The sequence below is a fragment of the Oryx dammah genome, unplaced genomic scaffold (assembly GCF_014754425.2).
Source record: "Oryx dammah isolate SB20612 unplaced genomic scaffold, SCBI_Odam_1.1 HiC_scaffold_28, whole genome shotgun sequence".
Lineage (NCBI taxonomy): Eukaryota > Metazoa > Chordata > Mammalia > Artiodactyla > Bovidae > Oryx > Oryx dammah.
Window position 1 is genome coordinate 7,381,401 of NW_024070212.1, and position 12,981 is coordinate 7,394,381.

Here is a 12,981-nt window from a genome sequence, read left to right on the forward strand (position 1 = left end):
CCCACAGAGGGAGCCATGACCTTGGGGATGTAGGATGTCTTGCAGAGGAGCTGGGGAGGAGCCTTGTCCCCAGCAAGTGCCTAGGATTGTGGTTCCAGCTAGCCTGCCATTGTGTGTTTTCCTGCCTGGGCGAGCACTCAGAAGGAAATGTTTAGCGCTGTGGAGGCAGCAAGTGCTGCCAGTTTGCTTTCCTGGCTTTGGCCTGGGGTTTGGGTGCAGAAGCTATTCTAGGAGCCAAATGAACCGTTGGGCTGAGTAAACCTACTGACATCTGCATCTGTCTCTCTCCTCCCAGTTTCTTTTTTCCAAATCTAACTCATCCTTTGAGGCCACATCAGATACCACTTCCTTCTAGAAGCTACGCTCTGTGGCATTCTGTTGGAGCACCCACTGGACTCCCACATCCGGGGTACTTACCGCTCCCTGCTTGGTGTGATCGTAACTTATAGACCTCTTGCACAGTAAGCTCTTGAGATCAGGCTCTCTGGCCCATTCATTGCTTTACGTCTCATAGCACCAAGCTTAGTCCCAAGGTGGCACTCAATAAATGGAGAATGAATGAAGGGGAACAGAAGCCAGTAGTCTTGAAATTGGAATGTCAGCTTTCCAATCCCTCCGTCAATCCTTTCTCCTTTCCCTGTTCAGTCTAAATCTGGATTCTAGCTAAGGCAAGTACTGTTGGAAGAATGATGGAGCTTATTTGTTTTTTTCTTTTAAGTGATAAAAGACTAAGGCTCCCTGAGAAATGCACTCCTTTCCAAAATAAGTAAAGAGAGCTGAACTCAGAGCGCCTTCCAGGAAATGCTAGAGTCAGCAAATTGTGTTGCGATGACCCCTTCAACTCCCCACCGGAGTTATCGGAGATCTCTGGCCAGCACCACATCTGACAAAGTGAATGTAGAGCCTTTTTCAGGATCCTGACGGATGCTGGTGTTTGCACAGCCCCAACCTGGTCTCTCTGTCTTTGTCTAGTTGCTGGGAGACTATGACAAAGTCAAGGCCGTGTCTGAGGGCTCGGACTGCCAGTGCAAGTGTGTAGTACGACCCCTGGGCCGAGATGCCTGCCAGCGGGTCAACGCGGGGACCTCCCGGAAGGAAGACTTCTACACGGTGGAGACCATCACCTCGGGCTCCTCCTGCAAGTGTGCCTGCGTTGCACCTCCGTCCGCCCTCAATCCCTGCGAGGGAGACTTCAGGCTCCAGAAGCTTCGGGAGGCAGACAGCCGGGACTTGAAGGTAGGACCTGGTGGAGGGTGAGGCCTGGGTGAGAGGGTGCCTTCGGGACCCATGAGTCTGACATGGGCTTTTGCTGGGGATCAAGGCCTTGGAGTACGTGGGCCCGGTTTTAGCCTTTAAAGGAGGTCAGGCTCTGGGCCGTAGAGTGTTGTGTGTGGATCCGGAGCTGATGAACTGACAGACTGGTCATTTGCAACTCTAATGTCTGAGGGTGATGCCTAGAGCAAAGTATGCCTCCCTCTCTTTTGGAGCCAAGGAGGCCGGGCCTGGGAGCAGCTGCCAGACCCAGCTGGCCAAAAGAACTCAGCGTTCTTCTCCAGGGAAGTTACTGCCATGATTTACTGTCAGCACAGCAGGCACCCCAGAGACACACAGAGAGCAGTGAGCCTTTAGTCCTCAGTGCAGGAGCTGGGTGACCCAGGGAAGAAGAGGCCTGGGGCCTACCCTAGGTCCAGTCAGCAAACTGCAATCCTATAGACACAGACCTAGAGAACAAGTGTATAGATACCAAGGGGAAAGATGGAGGTGGGAGGAATTGGGAGATTGGGATTGGCACATATATACTATTGATACTGTATATAAAATATATAACTAATGAGAATATACTATATAGCACAGGGAACTCTACTTAATTCTCTGGTGACCTGAAGGGCTTCCCTAGTGGCTTAGATGGTAAAGAATCTGCCTGCAGTGCAAGTGACCCAAGTTCAGTCCCTGAGTCGGGAAGATTCCCTGGAGGAGGGCATGGCAACCCACTCCAGTATTCTTGCCTGGAGAATTCCATGGACAGAGGAGCCTGGCAGGCTATAGTCCATGGGGTCGCAAAGAGTCAGACACAAATGGGTGATCTGAATGGAAAGTAAATCCAAAAAGGAGAAGATATATGAATATCTGACATGACTTAGCAACTGAACAACAGCAATAATATGTACATGTATGGTTGATTCACTTTGCTGTACAGTGGAAACTAACACAACATTGTAAAGCAACTATACTCATAATTGGAATCCTATAATCCTGGACCACAGGGTGGGGAAACTCAGGCCCTATCTGGGGCAGCTGCATAGGTCAGCTGAGGCCTTCATCTGATCCCCACCTTCCCCTCATCTGTAGTGTGGGCTCATGGGATAAGCTTGATTTAGAGTCAGACTTAGGTTCAAATCATTGCTAGTGCTTGCTGCATGGTGATATACAAGTTATTCAACTGGCCTGACCTCAGTCTCCTTGAATTAAAAAGTAGGAAGAATAACATCTATCTCTGAGGGTTTTGAGAATAGATGAGATGACAGCTATTGACTACTTGGCACAATGACTGACATATAGTTGGGGCTCGATAGACACATTCCAATAATGAATGACCATGTAAAGTGCTACTCCTATGCCAGAAGCTGGCGCATACTTGGTAACTGGTCGTCACTGATATTCCTTTAAGCAGAGTTGGGTTTCACCCCACTCTAGTACTCTTGCCTGGAAAATCCCATGGACGGAGGAGCCTGGTAGGCTGCAGTCCATGGGGTCCCTAAGAGTCGGACGCGACTGAGCGACTTCACTTTCACTTTTCCCTTTCATGCATTGGAGAAGGAAATGGCAACCCACTCCAGTGTTCTTGCCTGGAGACTCCCATCTATAGGGTCGCACAGGGTCGGACATGACTGAAACGACTTAGCAGCAGCAGCAGCAGCAGCAGCAGGGTTTACCAGTAAAATGAGTGTCCCAGAATTCAGCCATGTCACTCAGAGCTGCAGCTCTGCTGTGAAACAATTTCTGAACCAAAGGCACAATCACTCAGTTATAGGATTGGACTCTTGGGGGGTTCTGAAACAAGAGCAGGCAACATTTTAGGAATCAGAGAATCATCACAGTGCATACTCACTGGCTGCCTCTCCGTGGCTCTCACCGAGGCTTCAGTTATCTTCCTCTGATGGAGAGGAAGGAGATCTTTGAAACATGAGCGCTTCACACACAGAGTTCTTATCTGATAGAAAGGCTGTGGGGCACACGTATGTCCAGCAGACTCTCCCAGGGATAGTCCTTGGCAGGGAGGCTCACTTTAAGCATCTCTCGTGCTTCCTGTGCCTAAACTTTGCATGACCTGGATGTCACCAGCCCCTCGGCCACCTTTCTCCCACTGGCTCTGTACTGGCAGGGAGGACAGTGTCGAAAAAAATTGAGAAAGCTGGGTACCCATGACAACTTGCCACCTTAAAGGTGGGCCACTGGGTCTCTTTTACCTCCCAGGGGCAGCTTTGCTTTTAGTGCTAAGGTAAAGCTTGCTGGTGTCTTCCAGGGACTTCAGCAGACATTGCATGGAAGTATTTCAGAAGCATATCCTCAAGGCACGGATGTTAATAAGCCACTTTGTTGAGTGTTTATATATCACTTGTTATGGGCCAGGGTGTCATGGGGAATCAAGGATGAAGATGATATTGCACTGCTTTCAAGGGGCTCACAGTCTAGTGGGAAAGACAGACATGCATCCAACTGATAGACTTAATAAAGGAAGTACAAACAGTTTGGTGAAGCTATTCAGACCTCAGCTGACTTGTAGGTTTCTATCTTCTTAACCATATACTCGTAGACAGAACACACCTACACCATTGAATCTCCCTATCCGCCCGCATAAGCACCAGTTTCTGAGGGCTGCCTCGCAATTCCTGGCTAGTGGAGTCTCTGTCCAGCCTCCGACACGGAGACGTCTCCCTCTCGGTCTATCTGCACCAGCCTTGGACTGATGCCTGCCCTTGTTTCGTAGCTCTCCACCATTATAGACATGTTGGAAGGAGCTTTCTACGGCTTGGATCTCCTGAAGCTGCATTCAGTTACTACTAAACTGGTGGGGCGAGTGGACAAGCTGGAGGAGGTAAGGAAGATTCTAGATTTCTATATCTTTCTCTTGATCAAACCTCAAGGTGTGTTAAAGTCAACCAAAGCCTTTTTTCAGAAAGCATGTACTCTGGTTATATTTAACTCATTATTCTTTGGAAAGAAAATGAATATACATAAAACACTCATCCAAAATCATGCCAAATTGTTGGTGATAAAAACAAGTAGTGAAATATAAATGTAAATACCTTCCTTTTTCCATATATAAGAACCACTAAACAATGTGTATCTACTTTCCCCTTGACTTCGAGGGAACTCGGAGCTGAATAAAATGTAAAAAGTACAATAAGCATCTTACTTCATATTTTAAGGTGGAGTCATCTCTCTTCTGGGTATATAGTTATTAATTTCCTTTCTTAAAGAAACTATTCTGGTGCATGTCTCTGTGTGTGTCAGAGAGGAGGGGCAGTAATCCATCTCAAATCCATTTTATTAAAAAAAGACATAAAGTGTTTACTAATAAATAATACCCCTTATTGGAAACCATTCAGGCTGCTCACCTCCAGGAAAAGTAGACTAGAAATGTAACGTCCATAGACAGAGATGCATTTGTATGACTGAGTTCGAAAGAGATGCACAGCTGGAGCTATGGTTTTCACAGCTGATGGGAGATTGAAGTCGTAAACAGTAATGTTGACACTGATTTGTTGTTGTAATGCTTCAACATGTAAATAAGCAATTATATAATTATCAGAAAAGGAATGATCATCGTTCAGCCTGGTGGATGAGAAGTTTATTGACTGGCATCCAGTTCTTGAATGAATTCTTGAGGCAGCGGCTCAAAGAGCCGGTACTTCAAGTAGAAAACTATTTAATTTTTAGAATGTTAACGTAAGGTAAATTTAATAATGAGATGACTGTAAATATATTATTATTCCTCATGAAAAAGTGGGCTTTGGGGGGTCTCTCATGGAGAAGCTGAGGTTCCCCGATGGGTGATTAGTTGAGATAGCAGATGTAAGTAAGAAGGTGTATGTAAGGCTCTTCAGGGGGGCAAAAAGAGCCACTGGACCAGGAGTCAGCACAGTGAATTACTCTTTGTTTGCCATTCCCACGCAGCCATATCTCACTTTTCCCATCTGTGAAGTGGGAAAGGTCCACTGCCTACTTTGTGTGTTTCCTGAGGGGATAAAGTTGAACTAACCATTTCATAAATACTTTGAAATGGTTAAAGAAACAAAGTACTCAGGTTATGACCAATGAGAGAGTAGGGGCAAATATCCCTCTGTTGCTTTGCCAGGGGAACTGGGACAAGGATGATGAAACGTTATGGTTTCAAAGATTGATTTCAGCACACTCCTTACACTCCTAAAATGTTCCCAGAAAGAGAACACCACATACAGATGGCCAACACCACATGAAAAGATGCTCAAATCACTGATTATTAGAGAAATGCAAATCAAAACTACAATGAGGTATCTCCTCATACCCGACAGAATGACCATCATCAGAAAAATCTACAAACAATAAATGCTGGAGAGAATGTGGAGAAAAGGGAACCCTCCTGCACCGTTGATTGGAATGTAAACTGATACAGCCACTGTGGAGAACAATATGGAGATTCCCTAAAAACCTAGGAATAACACTACCATATGACCCAGCAAGCCCACTACTGGGCATGTACCCTGAGAAAACCATAATTCAAAAAGACACATGTATCCCAATGTTCATTTCTATTGAACATTTACAATAGTCAGGACATGGAAGCAACCTCAAAGTCCATTGATAGATGAATGGATAAAGAAATTGTGGTACGTATATACAAGGGAATATTTCAGTTCAGTTCAGTCGCTCAGTCATGTCCGACTCTTTGCGACCCCATGAATCGCAGCACGCCAGGCCTCCCTGTCCATCACCAACTCCCTCACACTCACGTCCATCGAGTCAGTGAGGCCATCCAGCCATCTCATCCTCTGTCGTCCCCTTCTCCCCCTGCCCCCAATCCCTCCCAGCATCAGAATCTTTTCCAAAATTACTCAGCCAAAAAAATAAACAAATTTGAGTCAGTTCTAATGAGGTGGATGAAACTAGAGCCTATTATACAGAGTGAAATAAACCAGAAAGAGAAAAACAAATATTCTATATTAATGCATATATATGGAATATAGAAAAATGGTACAGATCAACCTATTTGCAGGGCAGGGATAGAGACACAGATGTAAAGGACAGACTTGTGAACACATGGGAGAAGGAGAAAGTGGGACGAATCGAGAGTGTAGCATTGACAAATCCATGTGTAAGAAGAGTCCAAAATGCAGTGCTTGGATGCAGTCTCTGAAACAACAGAATAATCTCTGTTCATTTCCAAGGCAAACCATACCATATCACGGTAATCCAAGGTCTATGGCCCAACCAGTAATGCTGAAGAAGCTGATTTGAATGGTTCTCTGAAGACCTACAAGACCTTTTAGAACTAACACCCAAAAAAGATGTCCTTTTCATTATAGGGGACTGGAATGCAAAAGTAGGAAATCAAGAAACATCTGGAGTAACAGGCAGATTTGGCCTTGGAGTACAGAAGGAAGCAGGGCAAAGGCTAATAGAGTTCTGCCAAGAGAACACACTGGTCATAGCAAACACCCTCTTCCAACAACACAAGAGAAGACTCTACACATGGACATCACTAGATGGCCAACACCGAAATCAGATTGATTATATTCTTTGCAGCCAAAGATGGAGAAGCTCTATACAGTCAGCAAAAACAAGGTTGGGAGCTGACTGTGGCTCAGATCATGAACTTCTTATTACCAAATTCAGACTTAAATTGAGAAAGAAGGGAAAACCACTAGACCATTCAGATATGACCTAAATCAAATCCCTTATGATTATACAGTGGAAGTAAGAAATAGATTTCAAGGGATTAGATCTGATAGAGCACCTGATGGACTAAGGACGGAGGTTCATGACATTGTACAGGAGACAGGGATCAAGACCATCCCCAAGAAAAAGAGATGCAAAAAAGCAAAATGGCTGTCTGAGGAGGCCTTAGGAATAGCTGTGAAAAGAAGGGTACCGAAAAGCTAAGAGGAAAAGGAAAGATATACCCATTTGAATGCCAAGTTCCAAAGAATAGCAAGGAGAGATAAGAAAGCCGTCCTCAGCTATAAAGCAAAGAAATAGAGGAAAACAATAGAATGGGAAAGACTAGGGATCTCTTCAAGGAAATTAGAGATGCCAAGGGAACATTTCATGCAAAGATGGGCTCAACAAAGGATAGAAATGGTGTGGACCTAACAGAAGCAGAAGATATTAAGAAGAGGTGGCAAGAATACACAGAACTGTACAAAAGAGATCTTCACGACCCAGATAATCATGCTGGTGTGGGCACTCACCTAGAGCAGACATCCTGGAATGTGAACTCAAGTGGGCCTTAGAAAGCATCACTATGAGCAAAGCTAGTGGAGGTGATGGCATTCCAGTTGAGCTATTTCAAATCCTGAAAGATGATGCTGTGAAAGTGCTGCACTCAATATGCCAGCAAATTTGGAAAACTCAGCAGTGGGCACAGGACTAGAAAAGGTCCGTTTTCATTCCAATCCCAAAGAAAGGCAATACCAAAGAATACTCAAACTACTGCACAATTGAACTCATCTCACATGCTAGTAAAGTAATGCTCAAAATTCTCCAAGCCAGGCTTCAGCAATATGTGAACCGTGAACTTCCAGAACCAGTTCAAGCTGGTTTTAGAAGAGGCAGAGCAACCAGAGATCAAATTGTCAACATCTGCTGGATCATCGCAAAAGCAAGAGAGTTCCAGAAAAACATCTACTTCTGCTTTATTGACTATGCCAAAGCCTTTGACTGTGTGGATCACAATAAACTGGAAAATTCTTCAAGAGATGGGAATACCAGACCACCTGACCTGCCTCTTGAGAAACCTGTATGCAGGTCAGAAAGCTACAATTAGAACTGGACATGGAATAACAGACTGGTTCCAAATAGGGAAAGGAGTACATCAAGGCTGTATATTGTCACCCTGCTTATTTAACTTCTATGCAGAGTACATCATGAGAAACGCTGGGCTGGAAGAAGCGCAAGCTGGAATCAAGATTGCCGGGAGAAATATCAATAACCTCAGATAGGCAGATGACACCACGCTCATGGCAGAAAGTGAAGAACTAAAGAGTCTCTTGATGAAAGTGAAAGAGGAGAGTGAAAAAGTTGGCTTAAAGCTCAACATTCAGAAAACTAAGATCATGGCATGCAGTCCCATCACTTCATGGCAGATAGATGGGGAAACAGTGGAAACAGTGTCAGACTTTGTTTTGGGGGGGCTCCAAAATCACTGCAGATGGTGACTGCAGCCATGAAATTAAAAGATGCTTGCTTCTTGGAAGGAAAGTTATGATCAACCTAGACAGCATATTAAAAAACAGAGACATTACTTTGCCAACAAAGGTCTGTCTATTCAAGGCTATGGTTTTTCCAGGAGTCATGTATAGATGTGAGAGTTGGACTATAAAGAAAGCTGAGTGCAGAAGAATTGATGCTTTTGAACTGTGGTGTTGGAGAAGACTCTTGAGAGTCCCTTGGACTGCAAGAAGATCCAACCAGTCCATCCTAAAGGAGATCAATCCTGGGTGTTCATTGGAAGGACTGATGTTGAAGCTGAGGCTCCAGTACTTTGGCCACCTGATGCGAAGAGGTGACTCATTTGAAAAGACCCTGATGCTGGGAAAGATTGAGAGCGGGAGGAAAGGGGGACAATAGAAAATGAGATGGTTGGATGGCATTACCGACTCAATGGACATGGTTTTGGGTGGACTCCGGGAGTTGGTGGTGGGCAGTGAGGCCTGGTGTGCTGTGGTTCATGGGGTCACAAAGAGTCAGACACAACTGAGCGGCTGAACTGAACTGAACTGATATGTAAAACAGATAACTGATGGGAAGCTGTTGTATGGCACAGGGAGCTTCGCCCAGTACTCTGTGATGACCTGGAGGAGTAGGGTGGGGATCGGGGTGGGAGGGAGGCACGAGAGCCAAGGTATACATGTATACTTACAGCTGCTTCATGTTGCTGTACGGCAGAAACCAACACAACATTGTAAAGCAGTTATCCTCCAATTAAAAATTTTTTAAAAGATAGAGACCACCAGAGCCTTCTCAACTACCCGTAGCCTTAACTCTCTCAGTGCTGGGATGAAGTGCTGTCTGAACGTGGCCATTTGCTCTGGGAGGGTTGGTAGGTCCATGGTTGCTTCAGTTGTGAAGTCTAATGAGCAGGGTCAGGGTACTGGAGCCCAAACTTGGAGGCAGGCCAAGGTGGCCAGTAGGATCTTGCCAGTCGGCTCTTATCAGCCCACCCCTCCTGGAGGGGGCTCCCTAAGAGAATCAGGCTACTTGGCATCTTGAGTCTTTCCTTCCTTGATAGTAATAGCTAGACTGATGGGATTAGGAATGGTCAACACCATCTTACTACCAATGGACTTCAGGCAGGCTTGGGATTCTTTCTCCTCCTTAGAACCAGCTTCTGATTCTTTCGAATGGGTTCAAAAGGAATTAGACCAGGATCCAGTTGGACCTTCGAAGTTGAAAAGTACCTCCCTTTCTCTTGGCCCCTAGAACCATCCAAATTTGCAGGAACATCAGTGATAGCCTCCTCTTCTGCTTTTGCCTGACCTTGGCAGCCACATGGTTTTCATTCTCTCTGGAGAACACAGCCTGGGAAAGATGGCTCTGGGGGTAGAACACAGTGCTCATGAGGCCAAGGTCAGGCACTCAGCCTCTGAGAAGGCCAGTGCGCTGAGCTTTGTTGAAGGGCTATAATCTGTTTCCAGCCTTGTCTAGCAGCTGAGTCCTCTCTCCTGGCAAAGGATGGGGCTGTGGGTGAATTTGGTGCAATGCTGCTACCCAGCAGCATCTATCTTCTGAACAGTCACAGTCACTGGGTTTTCGCCAAAACTAACCATTGTTATATTGATGAGAGCTATCTCTTTTTCAAAACTATGGAATGTTTAGTAGCAAGAACTGGAACCTTTATAATCATCACCATCATCATCATCCCTTATATTTGTATAGCTTTAGTGGTTATACTTAGTGGCTTCCCTGGGGGCTCAGTGGTAAAGAATCTGCCTGCAGTGCAGGGACGTGGGTTCAATCCCTGGGTCAGGAAGATCCCCTGGAGGAGGGCATGGCAACCCACTCCAGTATTCTTGCCTGGAGAATCCCATGGACAGTGGAACCTGGTGAGCTATAGTCCATGAGGTCACAAAGAGTTGGACACGACTGAAGCGACTTAGCAGCAGCAGCAGCAGCAGTAGTTTTAAAGCATCCCATTTACATTTAGTTTCTTTGTTCCTATGAGCTGGATAAGACATGAGACCAAAGGAAATTTAAATGGTTTTCCTACAGACACAGTGCTGGGAAAGAATAGGCTGGAGCTCAGGTCTTCTGGTTCCTTGTCCAGGCTCTTTCTAATAAACCTTATAAGCGTCTTCAAATCATTGCTAGTTGCCCTGGGAGTGTCAGTTTTTCCTAACCAGACTTATAGCAATAGTCCTTCCAAGGGAATTTCTAGGCAGAACCATGGCCATATCCCATAAATCCTGTTAAATAGGATTAGAGTTGAGTTAGGGAAGGTCCCATCCAGTGAAAGTTTCCCCAACAGGCAGCCCAAGATGACGAGGTGCTTTGGTGTGACAGTGAATAATGATGGGCCTGGGCCTTGGGCCCACAGACCAGAGTCTCTTGTCTCTGGGTCTGGCCACTCGTCTCCTGGCTCTTGCTGGCCAACTCTGTCTGCAGTCTGCGTACATTGAAAAGGCAGAATGTTGGGTAAATGGAAAAAACACTCCTTCTCCAGCCTGACTCTGCAGGAGGAATGGAATTGAACCTCTGCTCCTGGCCTTTGGATATTCTTGAATCCCAAGGAGAGTTCTTTGGAGGTCAGACCAGACAAAAGGGGTCAAATGGAGGGGCATTTTGCCCAGAGTAAGATCAGAACTTGGCAGAAGAAGCACATGTGTACATCCACCTCGGCTCTGCAGGAGGATTTAAGAATGGAAACTCCATTTGCAGATGAAAGAGGAAGGAAGGAGAGAGAAATGGAATCTAAACTGTTGAGAATCTCACCTCCTGGTAAAGTGAGCTCTGGGAGCTCTGCTTGGTGGAGTGATTTTGGTTGAACTTGTGTTTTAAATGGTGAAAAATAGCACACGCATAGGAAAGTGCATAAACGGTGAATGTACAGCTTAGCAAATCATTATAAAGCAAATACCGTGCAACCACCACCCAGTTCAAGAAACAGAGCAATGCTAACACCCCAAAAGCTCCCCACATGCCCTCTTCCCACTTATTAGGTTGGTGCAAATGTAATTGCAGTTTTGGACTGTGAATTTTAAATCATTTTAACTAGGCTCAAACACAGCTTTATTAATCAAAAATAGGAACCATTACAATCAACACATTTTTTGCCAATGAGAAATGTTTGATTATTCCTGTAGCATAAAAATCCATGCTTTGGGATTCAACGAACTCTTGGAAAGCCTTTTCTGCATCCTGCTGGCTGTGGAAACATTTTCCATGCAAAAAGTTGTCAAGATGCTTGAAAAAGTAGTAGTGGGTTGGCAAGAGGTCAGGTGAATATGGTGGATGTGGCAAAACTTGGTAGCCCAATTCGTTTAACTTTTGAAGTGTTGGTTGTGCAACGTGTGGTCGGGCGTTGTCGTGGAGAAGAATTGGGCCCTTTCTGCTGACTGATGCAGGCTGCAGGCATTGCAGTTTTCCTTGCATCTCATCTATCCGCTGAGCGTACTTCTCAGATGGAATGGTTTCTCCAGGATTCAGAAAGTTGTAGTGGATCAGACTAGCAGCAGACAACCAACCAGTGACCATGAATTTTTTGGTGCACGTTTGGCTTTGGGAAGTGCTTTGGAGCTTCTCGGTCCAACCGCTGAGCCGGTTATTGTATACAACCCACTTTCCGTCACACGTCACAGTCCAATTGGGAAATTGTTGTTGTTGCATAGAATTAGAGAATAAGAGAAGAGAGCCCTTCAAAATGACGATTTTTAAAAAATTTCTGGACAGCTCATGAGGCACCGACTTACTGAGCTTTTTCACCTTTGCAATTTGTTTCAAATGCCAAACTACTGTAGAATGGTTGACGTTGAGTTCTTTGCCAACGTCTCATGTAGTTGTAAGAGGATTAGGTTCAATGATGGCTCTGAGTCATCATTGTCAACTTCTTATGTCCAGCCACTGTGCTGCTCAGCTTCAAGGCTCTCAACTCTTGCAAAACTTCTTGCACTGTACACCACTGCACTGTATGTTCATTAGCAGTTCCCAGACTAGATGCGTAGCTGATGTTGCAAGGTGCCTTGCCACTTTACAACCCATTTTTGAACTCAAATAAGAAAATTGCTCGAATTTGCTTTCGGTCTAACTTCATTTCCATAGTCTAAGGTAAATATAAAACAGCAAGTAATGTTATAAGCAAAAAAACATAAAGCAAGAAGTGCACATTAAAATGAGGTATAACATGACCACATTTATTTAGAATATATTCCAATATCAAATGGCAAATTTCAACAACGCAAAACCTTAGTTCTTTTTACCCCAGCCTAATACATCCCATCCCTGAAAGGACCCTCTATCCTGAACTTTATCATCTTCCTCGCTTTTCTTTACAGTTTCGTCACCTAAAGATACATCCCTAAATACAATAGTTTTGTTTGCTTTTTAACTTTAAATACATAGAATCCTATAGAAGTATGTGTGTATGTGTGTTGGCTTTCTTTCATTCAACTTACAGTTTTTATGTCAATTCTGTGGCTTGCAGTTCATTACTTTTTATTCCTGTGTAGTATTCTAGTGTGAGATTATACCACAATTTGCTGATCTTGCCTACTGGTGGTGAATATG

The 12,981-nt window shown here is 44.8% G+C and overlaps 1 protein-coding gene across 4 annotated transcripts in view; it reads left to right on the forward strand.

Annotated features, from left to right (window-relative positions):
- Positions 1-12,981, forward strand: part of OLFML2B (olfactomedin like 2B) — a 47,628-nt gene that overhangs the window by 2,150 nt on the left and 32,497 nt on the right. For all 4 annotated transcript variants that reach the window (XM_040230016.1, XM_040230015.1, XM_040230017.1 and 1 more), the window contains exons 2-3: positions 973-1,236; positions 3,989-4,096. In XM_040230016.1, the coding sequence (XP_040085950.1) occupies positions 973-1,236; positions 3,989-4,096 (372 nt within the window). The remainder of the gene's footprint in view (positions 1-972; positions 1,237-3,988; positions 4,097-12,981) is intronic.